Genomic DNA, 13,805 nt, shown 5'->3' on the forward strand with positions numbered 1-13,805 from the left:
TCAAATAAATAAGAAAAAAGATTTTTTGAAGGGTTGGAGAATACTGGAATAAGAGAAGAATTATTCATGGCTGTGGAATAGGGAATGCGGGAAGTGCACTGAGGTGAACGCGGCACTCGGGCAGCACGGGTGCGAGGTCAGCAGCGCCTGGGAAGGGCAGGACCTCTGCAGAGTCCTCAGCTGAAGGTCGCCCGCCAAGTCCACTTGCCCCTGGTGCCGTGCTGACACTCAGGGTTGATCTTTTCTCCAAGTGAAAAGGAAAATCACTTGCATAAATGCAACTGCGGTTGCACTTTGGCAGTCCCTGGAAGCCAGCCAGCTCAGTGTCGGCTTCCTGTGAGTAAGTCACCTTGTTAGGTGTGCACGGCACAGAGGGCTCCTGGATGCCTTTGTAGTGGTGTGGATTTCTCCGGGGAGTGAGAGCCAGGGAGGGAGGGATGGAGCGCTGTGGTGGGTGGATGCCCTCATCCCAGAAGGGGCAACCTGCTCTGACTTCTGAACCCAAAAGTAGTCTGGGTTCTCCACAACCACTCGGTTTGGAAGCTGAGTTACTCACCTTTTTTGAGACTTAATGTTCTCATCTGTAAAACGGGGATGTTCATCCTTCCTCATGTACTTTTTGTAGAGATTTAAAGAACTAGCACTGTATTATATACCTGACGGTTGTTAGGTGTTTCTTTTCTTGGGTCACCTACATCTCCCATCCTGCCTCTCATTGACATCTAATAGAGTGTTCTATCTTTTTGTTTCAGGACTTTGTTTTAAAAAAATATCCATGATCAGACACTATTTCTTCTCCATGGTTTTTATACTGCCCCTCCTCCAGTAAAGAGAACTAAAATGAATTCATTTCTGGATTGCCTTCACATTAATGCTAAGTTATCCAGAGGGGGGTCATATTGCTACGTACTAGTAAAAATAATAATTACAGAGGTGGGTGTTTAGCCTTGCAGTGGACACCCATGACAGCCACGTCCCAAATCGGAGCGCCTGAGTTTGATGCTTGGTTCCAGCTCCTGACTCCAGTTTTCTGCGACAGCAGACCCTGCGAGGCAGTGGTGATGGCTCAAGTAATTAGGTTCTTGTCACCTATGGCAGAGACCTAGGTTGAGTTCCTGGTTTCTGGTTCTGGGTTCTACCTGGCCCACACCTAACCAACTGAGTGGACCACCCATGTGGGCATTTGTGAAGTGAAACAGTGGATGAGATGTATCTCTCTCTGTCTCTCTCTCTGTCTCTCTCTGTCTCTCTCTCTCTCTTTTCTTTCTAAGTCTCAAATAAATAAACTAAAAAAAAATTAATGACAATAACTTTTACTTATACAAAGGTTCTTCAAAAATTCATAGAGGTGCTGGCATTTTGGCATAGCAGGTTAAGCTGCTGCCTGCAATGCCAGCATCCCATATGAGCACCAGTTCAAATCCCAGCTCCACTTCTAATCCATCCAGCTCCCTGCTAATACATCTGGGAAAGCAGAAAGCAGTGGATGATGGCCCAAGTGCTTGGGCTCCTGCACCCACGTGGGGGACCCGAATGAAGTTCCTGGCTCCTGGCTTTGGCGCTGCCCAGCCCTGGCCATTACAGCCATTTGGGAAGTAAATCAGTGGATGAAAGATCTCTCTCTCTCTCTCTCTCTCCCCCCCCTTCTTCCCCCTCCCTCTCTTCTTCTCTCCCTCCATCTCCTTCTCCCTCTCTCTGTAACTCTGCCTTTCAAATAAATAAATAAATCTTTTTTTTAAAATTACAGAAATGGAATTAAAACATAAGTTTATTTCTATGCAAAAATTTTTGAAAACCATTTATTTGAAGGCTCTTTGAAAGGTTCATGGAAATGTGTATTATAAAAAAAGTAGGCATGGATTTCAAAATCTTTCTAATTTCTAGATGACATATAATATCCTGGACTTTAAACTTCTTAAATCTGCTATCTTCTTTATTTGAGATGCAGAGAAAGAGAAACAGATATCTTCCATTGACTAGTTCCCTCCCCCAAATGACTGCAATGGCCAGAGCTGAGCCAGGCTGAAGCTGGGAGCCAGAAATTTAATCTCAGTCTCCACATGAGTGGCAGGGACCCGACTAATTGAGTCATCACCTGCTGCCTCCCAGGATGTCATTTGTAGGGAGCTGGTGTTGGGAATGGAGTGGGACACAAACCCAGGTGCTCAGATACGGAGCACAGTTGTACCACGGGGTGGCTTAACTGCTGCGCCCCTTGCCTGTCCCATCCTGAGTTTCAGTGACAGCACATTCGTCTTTCTTCAGCTGCATGTTTCTGATGTCCAAACTATTAGCTTCATTACTTTTCTTCCAAATAAATCTTTTCCCCTACATGTGACTGGAGGTTTTAAGGGTGTTTTTCAGAGGGATTATTTCCCTTGGAGTCACACCCTTTATATATATTGTTCTGCAGGATGAGAAATTCCAGGGTTACTTTTGAAACTTACATGGGTAGATGAATCTCACTGAACAGTATTACTGTTCCTCAGGAAAGGAATCTGCCTATGGTGACATTTTCAGATAACATTTACAAGATAGGTAACATGCATATGTCACTGATGTCTAGAAAATTGAGTCCCTACAGTCTCCATTCCTCTTGTAGATGAGCCTTGTATAAGACTCTGTGGTTACCAGATGGTCTTGGTTTTTACTTGGGGCTGGGGTGGGGGTGGGTGGTGGAATCAGAAGTCGTTGGTAAATTTTGAGCAGAGGAGAGACCTGGTGTGACTTAGGCACAGAGGTAGCACTTTGCTGCATTTAGAGTACAGTGTAAGAGAGCAAAACTAGAAGGTGGGAGAGCAGTTGGGAATTTATTGCAGTGATCTTATATGAGATTGTAGTGATTTGGATAAGGAAGGTACCAAGGGACTTAATGACTTAGCTGAATTCTGGTTGCATTTTGAAGAGTAAGCCAGAAGACTACCCTGAGGGATCAAATTTAGAGTGTAAGAGGATGAAAGAGTTCAAAGGTGACTACAGATATTTGTCCTGAGCTTCTAGAATGGAACTGACATCAATTGAGATAGGGAAGGGTTTTTGGAACAGGGAACTTGGATAGTAGATGAGGGGCTCACTTTGGGACATGTTGAGTTGGAATTGTCCACTAGACATCCAAGTAGGTAACTAGACATGCAAGGAGAGATGACTGATTTGCTGGCTGTTGCCTCTGTACCCGTTGATATTTGCAAGAGGCTTAGAGCAAAAGAAAGCTCATGGGAAAATAGTAAGCAGTGGTCATGATTGGCAGAATTCCTTCTCCTCCTTTGGCCATGCCATTCAAATTGTTCAGAATGTCCCTGAAGGTCTGATCCTGTTTATTGTGTGTAGTGACACTCTAGTCTACCATTAAAAATCCTCACAAGCTAACCCTGTCTCATCTTCCTGGACTTTTCACTTCTCCACCCCTGGACTACCCTTGATGGTAGTAATTCTCCATTTTTTAAGTGCAGTTTGAAAGTATTGTTGGTGGGAATGTAATCACGTTCCAAAATTAAAGTTAACTATGTGCACAGTCAATGTAGTTCTAGAAAATGTCATTTGAGTAAAAAAATATTTAGCAATAAGAGAATTCATATAGTATATGATGGTAAAGAGAGTTGGGTCAAGCCTTGATATGAATTTAAATTGTGTATCACCTTGGATGTTTAATTTCTTGAGTCACAGTTTCTTCATCTGTAAAACTGAGACCAGATGGGAATTACAGAGAGTATCAAATGAAATAATGAATGCAAAGCACTTAGCGTAATGCCAGACTCGTAATAAGTTCTTACAGTTGTGAGATTAGCAACACAGCTTTACATTTCCTATGGACTTTTCATAAAGTGTATACCTCTCTATATCACTTCAAATTTAGAAAGCGTCGTCTCAAGGCATTAGACCACAAGCAGGAAAAAGACACTAGGAGAAGAGTCTGACCCAGCCTGTTGCTGCTGATCCCTCCCTTTCCTGACCTCCCCCATCTAGTACCTTGCCCATATGAGGTAATTAACATTGACTTACCTCAATTGGTCATAAAAGGAAAAAAACCCTAAACTTGTCTTTTCTCCCTTAGGTTAATTGTTGTATATTTTGTTTTTAAGTATAATTCTTTGAGGGAAAATAGAATGTGTTTACTATAGAAAAGCACATATTCCTTAACCTAATAATTTTGGAAGCAAAAGATAGTCTCCATGGTAAGAAGATGGAAAATAAATAGCATTACTGGATTATAGCACAGAACTAATGCACATTTTATAGTATAAAGGAAAGATTTTTTAGCCTCCTTGTCTAAAAACAACATTGTGAACTCTAAGTTATGCTAAACTGGTGAATAGAATAAAAAAAGAGCTCCAGTATAACAGCTCAGAGTGAAAGTCGATAGTCAGCTCCCTGGAAGCATCCAGGGAAGCAGAAATTTCTGGAACCTGTGACATGCAGAAGCTTAATTGATCCTCCTATGAGTTGCAGGGAAGTCTTTGAAAATAGTTCTGACCTCTCAGAAGCAGATTTATATACACGTAACATTGCTTTAATCCTTGCATCCTGGCATTGCCAAAGTAGTGGTATATCAGCATGGATAAAAAGCCTAATGGGACAGCCGGTGTGTGGCATCCCCAGCTCTTCGCCAGGCCAGTTCTGCTTCCCAAACATTCACCTCTGTTCTCTAGGTCTTTAATTCTCTTCGCTCAGTGTCTAATTTGGGGAATATATTTTTCCTGACATTTTTTTCCATATTCTAGTAGGATGTTTTTATTCTGTCTTATTTTTCTATGTGATTAAATCTCTACAGTAGTGTTTGGGGATTACATTACTATCTCCTTTTTATTTGTTACTACCTAAATTTCCTGGGATAATCTATAGTTGCTGCATTATCCACTTCCCCATCTGTGGCCTGTACTTATCTTACAGTGCTCTCCTTTGCCATTCATTTACATGGTCTTAAATCCTAAAATAGAGATATTCTTTATGTAATAGTTAACACAGGACATTTAGGACATTAGTTATTTAGTACATGCATAAAACACACCCAAACTTCAATATCTGTGTGAGTACTGTCACTTTTTTAAAAAGTTGGAATGGTATTCACATAAGCTTTGGAATTTATTTTAGAATCACTTCACAGTCTTCACCAGAAAATCGCTGCCTTTAGAATGAATCCTCCCATTTTCCCCAGATCAGTGTTACTCACCTAATTCACCAGACCTGATGGCACATTTCCTGTGATAGTTTCCATAGTTCACAGCAGTCCTTAGAGGATGAAAATTTACCCCAGTAAGGATTTTCAATAGATATGGGACATGTCCTGCAAGTGATTCTGAAGGAGAATCACAAAACTGTTTCTTAGGGGTAGCAGCATAATTAAAATTAAGTCTAATTCCCAAGTACTTAAGAAGGGAGAACTCCCTTTTGAATGGATAAGTTCTCTTGTTTTCTGGTAACAGGTTTAACTTAGTAAATTTTTTTAAAGATTTTATTTATTTATTTGACAGGTAGAGTTACAGACAGTGAGAGGGAGAGACAGAGAGAAAGGTCTTCCATCAGCTGGTTCACCCCCAAGATGGCCACAACGGCCAGAGCCAGGAGCCAGGTGCCTCCTCCCGGTCTCCCACGTGGGTGCAGGGACCCAAGCACTCGGGCCATCTTCTACTGCTATCCCAGGCTACAGCAGAGAGCTGGATCGGAAGAAGGGAACCAGGACTAGAACTGGTGCTCATATGGGATGCCAACACTGCAGGCAGAGGATTAACCTACTGAGCCACAGAGCTAGCCCCTGAGCTTAGTATTTTAAGTCACTTCCAAGAGCCAACTCAAAAGTTCTGTTACTTTAACTATATTCTAGTATATAGTGTGCATAAAACTTCTAATCCATATGTGTGGAAAATATGCTCTTAATAATAATAATAATATGTCTGTCTTATTGTCTCTAGGACTATACTTGATAAGAAGGAGTTATTGGAGTTTGCTCAGCTTGGTTGTTACTTGGAATATGATCTCTTTGGTACTGCACTCCTTAATTACCAATTCAACCCGGATATTGACATGCCTGATGATAACAAAAGAATTAGAAGGTAAATACGATGAAATCTCTCATGGACTTTCCTTTTGCCAGCCCTTTCTGATTGCCAGATCTGGGTGAGTATTAGCAAAGATTCAGAAAACAGTAAGCAGGCTGAACCACAGACTTACAGAGAAAAATATATCTATGCTGTCTCAGAGAGAAAAATCTCTATATATTATTTCTAGGAGAAAATGAGTCATCCTAAGTAGGCTAAAGCCTAGCAGAGCCTTAGAAGTTCAGTGCAGATGGGCAGCTGACAAGAAACATATATACTACTCAGCCTCTGCTTTGACAATGAGAGCAAAAGACATTTTCTTCCTTTACCCCCAATAAAATCAGCTGTGATTTTCCCCAGGATGACCACATGGAAGTCGTAACTTCCTACAATTAATATGTGAAATTCTTTTGTAAAAATAATCATTGGCAGGTGATTGCAATTTAAATGCTAGATAATCTCCCAAGACCACACAACATACAGAATGCAACCTCCCAAAATTGTGTAAATTGTGATGAGAGTAAACAATTGTAGGAGTCGTTCATTGCAATCAAGTGGATAGTTTCAGGAATCAAGGATGGCTACCTGGTTTGGTGTAGGTCATGCTGTGATATGAAGATTTAATGAATCAGGTTAAAGAACCTCAGAAAGTAAATGTGTTTGGGATTGACAAGAAAGTTCAGAAGTATCTAGGAGTTGCTAACCAGTGGAACCTCAAGATAAGAGTATGAAGCTCAGGGCTGAGATTTGGTCTGAGACGTGAATCTAGACACCACTGATTTGTATGTGATCCTGTGAATCGTGGGAATGGAGATCACTCAGAGAAGAGGATGAGGACAGAGACCTGAGGACAGACACTTAAGAGATGGAGTCAGGATTAATTACTCAAGGATAGGTCAAGAAGTTTTCCAGTTGATAATATCAGAGGGAAATGTTTTCATGGAAGTCAGTGAAAGGAGTGTATAAGGCAGAAGGACTTGAAATGTCTGTTACACAGCAAAAAACCCAGCAACATAGACTGAAAAGAATCCATTGGCTTCTACAATTAGGAGGCTCTCATTTCACAATCAGTAGAAAAGACTCCAGGAATGAGTAAGAGGTGAGGAAGAAGACAGAATGTGGAGGTTCCTCTTTCAAGATGTGTGACGGTAGATGGAAGCAGGGAGGCAGAACTGGAGCCAGAGGACAACACAGGAACAAAGGAAGCTGTCATTAAGAATTGAGTAGATTAGTGGGCTGGCACTATGGCGTAGTTGGCTAAGCCAGCATCCCATATGTGTGGCATTTTGAGTCCCAGCAGCTCCACTTCTGATCCAGTTCCCTGCTAATGCCCTGGGAAAGAAGCTGATGATGGTCCAAGTGCTTGGGCTCCTGCACCCATGTGGGAGACCTGGAAGAAGCTTCTGGCTCCTGGCTTTGGATCAGACAGCTCAGGCCATTGCGGCCATTTGAGGAGTGAACCAATGAATGGAAGGTTGCTCTCTCTCCCTCTCTCCTCTTTCTGTATTACTGCCTTTCTAATAAGTCTTTTTTAAAAAAATATTTTATTTATTTGAGAGGTAAAATTACAGACAGTGAGAGGGAGAGATGGAGAGAAAGGTCTTCTATCCACTGGTTCACTCCCCAAATGACTAAAACAGCTGGAGCTGAGCCGATCCAAAGCCAGGAGCCAGGAGCCTCCTCCAGGTCTCCCACGCAGGTGCAGGGGCCCAAGCACTTGGGCCATCATCCACTGCTTTCACAGGCCACAGCAGAGAGCTGGTTTGGAAGAAGAGCATCCAGGACAAGAACCAGAGCCCATATGGAATGCCAGTGCCACAGGCAGAGGATTAACCTACTGTGTCACAGTGTCAGCCCCAGTAAATCTTTTTTTTTTTAACAGTTACTCAAATATTTTATTTCAATTTAATTCATTTACAAGCTATTCAGAATCATTCAGTTTTACAAGGAGTTAAACCTATCATAAGCCCCAGTAAATCTTTAAAAAATTTTTTTTTAAAAAACAGTTGAGTAGATTTTCTGGGTAAGAGCCAAAGTAGAGAAGGACAGAGAGAATACATTCAGGGAAGCACTGTCATTCCACCTGGTTTCTAGAGAATTTATATGAGATCAAGTATGCAAAGTTTTGTCCTAGTATCTGGTGCAGAATACACAAGTCTTCAATAGAGGTTGACTTTAAGGAATCTGGGGAGATAAGAAATATAAAGCAAGGCTCCTGAGGGGACACTTGTAGATGGAATCTGGGGAGCAAATACAAAGTTGGTTTGAAAAGATGCTTTCTCCATTGAAATGAGAGCACACAAAGCAAGCAGTGGTGTGAAAGCAGATAAATGCCTTAGAGGCACTGGAAACTGAATGTACATGTGTTCTCTGGGGTCCATCAGGAAAGGGCCTTGTGGAGGAGGAGGAAGGCTAGGGCTCACTGTCAAGTCCATGAGAGAGGTACTGACATGTCATGTGTGTGAGTCCTAGCACAGGCTGGGAATCATGATTGCTTGACACTGTGTTGGCACCAACCCACACAACTGGGTGATTATTTTACCCAATAATGTTCAAGGTTTGGTAGGAGGACCATAGAAGCTTGGTGGATAGAAGCAGAAACTGCATGCAGTTAGAAAGATCTAGGGTTGGGATTTTATCTGAAAGATATGGTTGATAGCCAGGGGAGCTGAAGAAGGGGTTAAGATTAGGAGAGAAGCTGGAGAGAAGGAAGTATAGAGAGGTTTGGGCAGATATGTGGGAATAACATACAGGGGAAATAACTGGATGATTTAATAAAGGGGGTGAATATTTAGGGTAGAAGAGGTTGAGTGGAAAAAGTAGAAAGAAGTGACATGATCAGGGTAGGAAACTGAAGATTCTGATTCCAGAGGGGGAATCCAGTTCTCCATGATGACAAGTCCTGGAGTTTGGTCAGAGACTCAGTGAGACTGAAGTTGAGAAGTGATGTTAGGTCCATGAGGTTCAAGCATTGATAACTGAACATATGCACGCGGCTGTGAAGGGAAGTCATGGAACCAGTGTCACTGAGGGAACAGCCTGAGGACAGACCCTTCCCCTGAGTGTTGGCTTCTGTGTTTTCATGCTGCTCCTGTGAATTGGCGTTCCCCCAAGGCCCTCCTTAACAGTAAAATATCATTAGAGAGAGCTACTAGAGCCATGTTCCACTCGTTATGCTAAAGAGGGGCATTCAACTGTACCGAGCAAACTCCTTCAACTGACTTGACCAATGAAGCTGGGTCTTATTTTTCTCTGAAAAACAGACTGATTGTTTTCTTCTTGTTGTCTCTTTTGTTTTATTATTTTAATTTACTTGCTCAGTAACACCATTCAGTGCAGGAAGACAGGTTTCCCTGGAGTCCTGCTAGTTTGCAGCATACTCAGGGGCAACTATCCTTTGCCGAAAGGCATCTGGAATTTGAAATGGGATGGTATTGGATGGCCTTCCTCATCTCTTATGATCTCAAAAACATGACTTACTGATGAATGCCCACAGCACGTGTTTTACAATTCATTCTAGAAATAGGAAGTGTACACTCAGGATCTTCTTCCTTTTCCTAAGCCTCTTTATGACCATGAGATGTATATTTTGTACCCCTGTGCCTTCCACGAGGCTCCCAGACCTTCTGGAACAAGAGAAAGGGAATCTCTGAAGGGGGCATCTATGAAGGAGGCATGAGGCGAGGGTGACCAGTGGCTCCCACAGCACGTTTTAGTGCTGTCTGGATATTAGTTCAAGTACAAGAACTTCATTTTAGTTATCTTTTATTGTGCAAAATGTAAATATTATGGATGTATGAGAATATACCAGAAATTCTACCCAATGCATATATGCATGTGTGTATGATGTGTGCTATTATATGTTTGTGTATATGTGTGTGCTTAATCCTCCTTAAATCGAAACCATACCTTAGGTCACTTTACCCAAGTACAGCTCCTGTCAGTTACTGAATGACCCTTTGGGTTGTGTGTGCTCCAGCACTCCTCGTCTTGAGAACTGGCTTTTGTCATCATTCATCCACCATTCTTTTCTGAGCCATAGAAGTCTTGGAGCGCTAGAGTACAAGAACACAGAAGCACGCTTCTGCCTACCTCTGGTTTTCAGCACCAGAAATTGTGCGTCTAACACCTGTTTTCAATCTTATGCTCCATTTCTCAAATCTTATTATATCTCTGCCTTTTCACACTTTGTAGTCTCTCTCTAATATTTGTTTGCAAAACACTAACTCATTTGTGTTGCTATAATTACCACGGCTTTTTGTCTTTTCATCTGTAGCGGTTCCTCCCTTCTGGCAGCATCTCTGTAACTCCTGTTCTTCCAAATCGTGGCACAATATGAGAGATGGTCTCTTAGTGTAGGCATGATCAAGCAGGGTTCTTTGATAGTCAAGATGGAATTGTTTTCCTGGAGCCATAATATTATCCTTCTCATGAGATAACTAGCCTCCAGATCCTTGACTTAATAAGTTCTAAGTATTCTCATTCTTCAATAAGGGCATTTTATCTACTATATTCTTCCCTTATTACTTCAGAATTTGATAACTGTGTGTTTCAAGGTGTGCCAAAGATATCTTATAGAAATATACATATATGCCTTTGTAGGAATGAAATGCCATAATTCTCAGGTTAAAAAAAAAAAGAGATTTAAAACTTTGGGATATGCTCAGAGATTATCAGAAAGACAGTGTATCCCAAAACCCCGCAGCCTTTGATGCTCTCATGCAACTGTGGATCAATGTTTGTCACACTATGTTTCAGCATGGTGCATGCACTTAGTCAAATCCCTTTTTCAAAAATGATCATCTACTTCTCAGATAATTCCCTTAAATAGAATTTGTTCCAAAAGTAGCTGAAGATCAGAAGTTTAGGTCGTTATACAAATTCCAATGACACAGTTTACCTTGGTGGCACTGATGGCATTGTCCACACCCATGGAACAGACATGGGTACATGCAGCATGCATGCTGACTCCTGGACAAAGTATCCACTTTGGCTCTTCTACTCTGGCACTGCATTTCTTTGACCTGCCAGTGTCAGGTCTAATCTTCAGTTATAATTTAACTTAAATTATATGTTCTTAGAGACCAGAGCTTTGTGCTTGCATGATTTTGTGCATCGTGTCCCACATTTTGCTAACCATGGTAGCTAGTAAATATGACTCATACACTAGATCGCCAAGAAATGCTATCGAAACAAAAAATGATACCTTTCAAATAATTAGCCCCTGGAGGAAGGTGCTGTCCTTCCATCTAGTTCTACTTGGAATTTAGATACTAACAAGCATATACGGAGAATATCAGAGAAGATCCATTGTCGCAAGTTGCATCTTTGCCATCAGAGGCCTGTGGGAGTCAGCACAGACACTGCCCAGGGTCCAGCTACTAAAGGATGGTGGCTGTCAGGGGCTGACTCACAGAAAAGATTACAGCATTTAACCAAGCAGAGAGGACTGCACTTTAGACAGTAGTCAAGGAGCTGCTGTTCTTTAGTGACTATAGACCATGAATTTAAAGAAGCAGCTGATTATTTCAACAATCTTGTTGACGTGGAAGTGAGAGTAAATTTTTATTGGCCAATTTAATCCAATGCTCAGAGACTACACTACTAAGTTAAAATTGCAATAGATTTCAAAAGGAAGAATATTCAAATGACACAGTCATCTTTGCCAACTTTTCTCAAAAACTGTGACTTACCATATGATTTCACTTTGCAAACCAACTGGTTTTTGTATTATTTTTTTAACCCTCAGAGTATTTGACTTGTAGGAAGATTCCTTTTATTTTGTTATTTTAATCACAAAGAGCCACTGATTTTATTCACTAGATAAAAAGAGAGATTGAGAATAAGATCTGAAAAATGGGCCCAGCAAGAGAGGCATTTTAAAGAGGAGAGCTTAATATAAATCCAGGACAAAGTTATTTAGTGAAATGCTAAAGTGGTCATTCATTTGAACTGGCACATCCTATTAGAAGCCATCTTTAATGCAGTATTGCCAGGCATTGTCATAAATATCACAGGTTAGAAATTTCGGTGTGCACAGAATAATGATCATGTTCCTACCAGGATGCAGCAATATCTTATCATCACCACACAATGTTTATTAAGGGTCTCCCAGCACACATCCACAGTGGAAGGCAGCATCTTCACGACAAAGCGCAGCAGGGTTATGAGTGAAAAGTTGCAAGCACCCTGAAAGTCTGAAATGTGAGATGAATGCCATATAATGAGTTAACATTTTTCACAGGGTGCGTCTCCTAGTGGAAGAGGGCTATGAAGATCGAATTCTGGTGGCACACGACATACACACGAAGCATCGGCTGATGAAATACGGAGGTCACGGCTATTCTCATATACTCACCAACATTGTTCCTAAAATGTTACTGAGAGGTATCACTGAAAATGCTCTTCACAAGATACTAATAGAGAATCCTAAGCGATGGCTAACTTTCAAATAGGATGGTTGCTGTTGAATTCAAGCTGTGAGTATAAAACTTGTGGAAAACACGCAGTGATTGCAAATCCACTGTGAGATATTAATCAGAGCTATCCAGGACTAAGAACTGATTACTTTCTTCTTATGGGAAGAGTTTGCCTTCTCTGAAACGGGCTAACAAGTATACCTGCTCCTCTGGGAAGTTACTGAGGGTCATTGTGCCCAATGTTCTACCTTAGCAAAATAAATCAAAAGGAACCTATTTCTAAAGGATGATTTAAATCTGCATCCCCTAAGTGGAGTTCTTGTTCCTGGATTTCTCCCCCTAATCTATCAGCTGAACTACTTGAGAAAATGTTAAATGTTTCTAGTTAAATTACCCCCTTCTGGAGCAACCTAATGTTTGTCGTAATATTGATGATCCTACTAATTATCCTGCTGTTCTTTAATTAATGCTTAATGAATAATATGGCACTTTAAAATAGCTTCAGCAACAAGAGAAGTTAAATCTTGAGATTTTCTTTCCCCCAAAGGATACAGTAATATAATTACAAGTTCACAATGATAAAAATATTTTGGAAGATAAATTGGATGCTATCCAACTATCTACATCTACTAAATCAGTTTTGATGCCTTTGGCTTTCTAGTATCCATTTTTTGCCGTAAATTGTGTTGTGTTTTACAAAGTCTGGATAAGAACACAGTATAACAGTATTGAATCACAGACATTCAATCATAAAAATCAATATATTACATAAGATAGTTTAATGAATCATTACATAAATAACAAAGGCCACAATTTAATTAATCCATAAGATAAAATGCAAAAAGATAAATGGTTGCCTTATATATATTCCCTTTATTTCCTTCACCTTTTGTGTGTTCTTTGGGCCTAAACATAGAAAATAATGCTGATTTATGTGAAGAAAAGGTCAGATCTATTGGAAATGACAGTCCAAATCTAGAGCCTACTCTTTAAACGGTATCAGGCCCTGATATTTTGTGTAAATAAAGCCTTTTTTAAAAAAAAAATTCAAAACTCAGTTGATATGACTGCTGTTCATAAGGTAATCTTTTGAGCGAATGCCCACTGTGCTGTTAAGTACTTTCAAAACTCAAAACTTTTGCTGCCAGTTCTTCTTTGACAAATATATACTGTTAAATAGAATTAAAATCCATTGCAATTCATGTGTGAGTTATCTTACATATCAGAAAGGCCAAATAGAATTAGTCATTATTCTTGATGAATGGGGTGTTTCTAATCATATCAGTCACGACAGTTACTCAGACCAAGGCATTCCAACAGCAAACAACACCTTCCGATGGGAACACCATGCAGA

General features: G+C 40.7%; 1 protein-coding gene across 2 annotated transcripts in view; it reads left to right on the plus strand.

Annotated features, from left to right (window-relative positions):
• Window positions 1–13,497, plus strand: part of PTER (phosphotriesterase related) — a 77,803-nt gene extending 64,306 nt beyond the window's left edge. For both annotated transcript variants that reach the window (XM_008268303.4, XM_008268304.4), the window contains exons 4-5: window positions 5,907–6,047; window positions 12,277–13,497. In XM_008268303.4, the coding sequence (XP_008266525.1) occupies window positions 5,907–6,047; window positions 12,277–12,487 (352 nt within the window). In that variant the 3' untranslated portion in view covers window positions 12,488–13,497. The remainder of the gene's footprint in view (window positions 1–5,906; window positions 6,048–12,276) is intronic.
• Window positions 13,498–13,805: the final 308 nt, after the last annotated feature.

Source organism: Oryctolagus cuniculus, chromosome 13 (assembly GCF_964237555.1).
Source record: "Oryctolagus cuniculus chromosome 13, mOryCun1.1, whole genome shotgun sequence".
NCBI lineage: Eukaryota > Metazoa > Chordata > Mammalia > Lagomorpha > Leporidae > Oryctolagus > Oryctolagus cuniculus.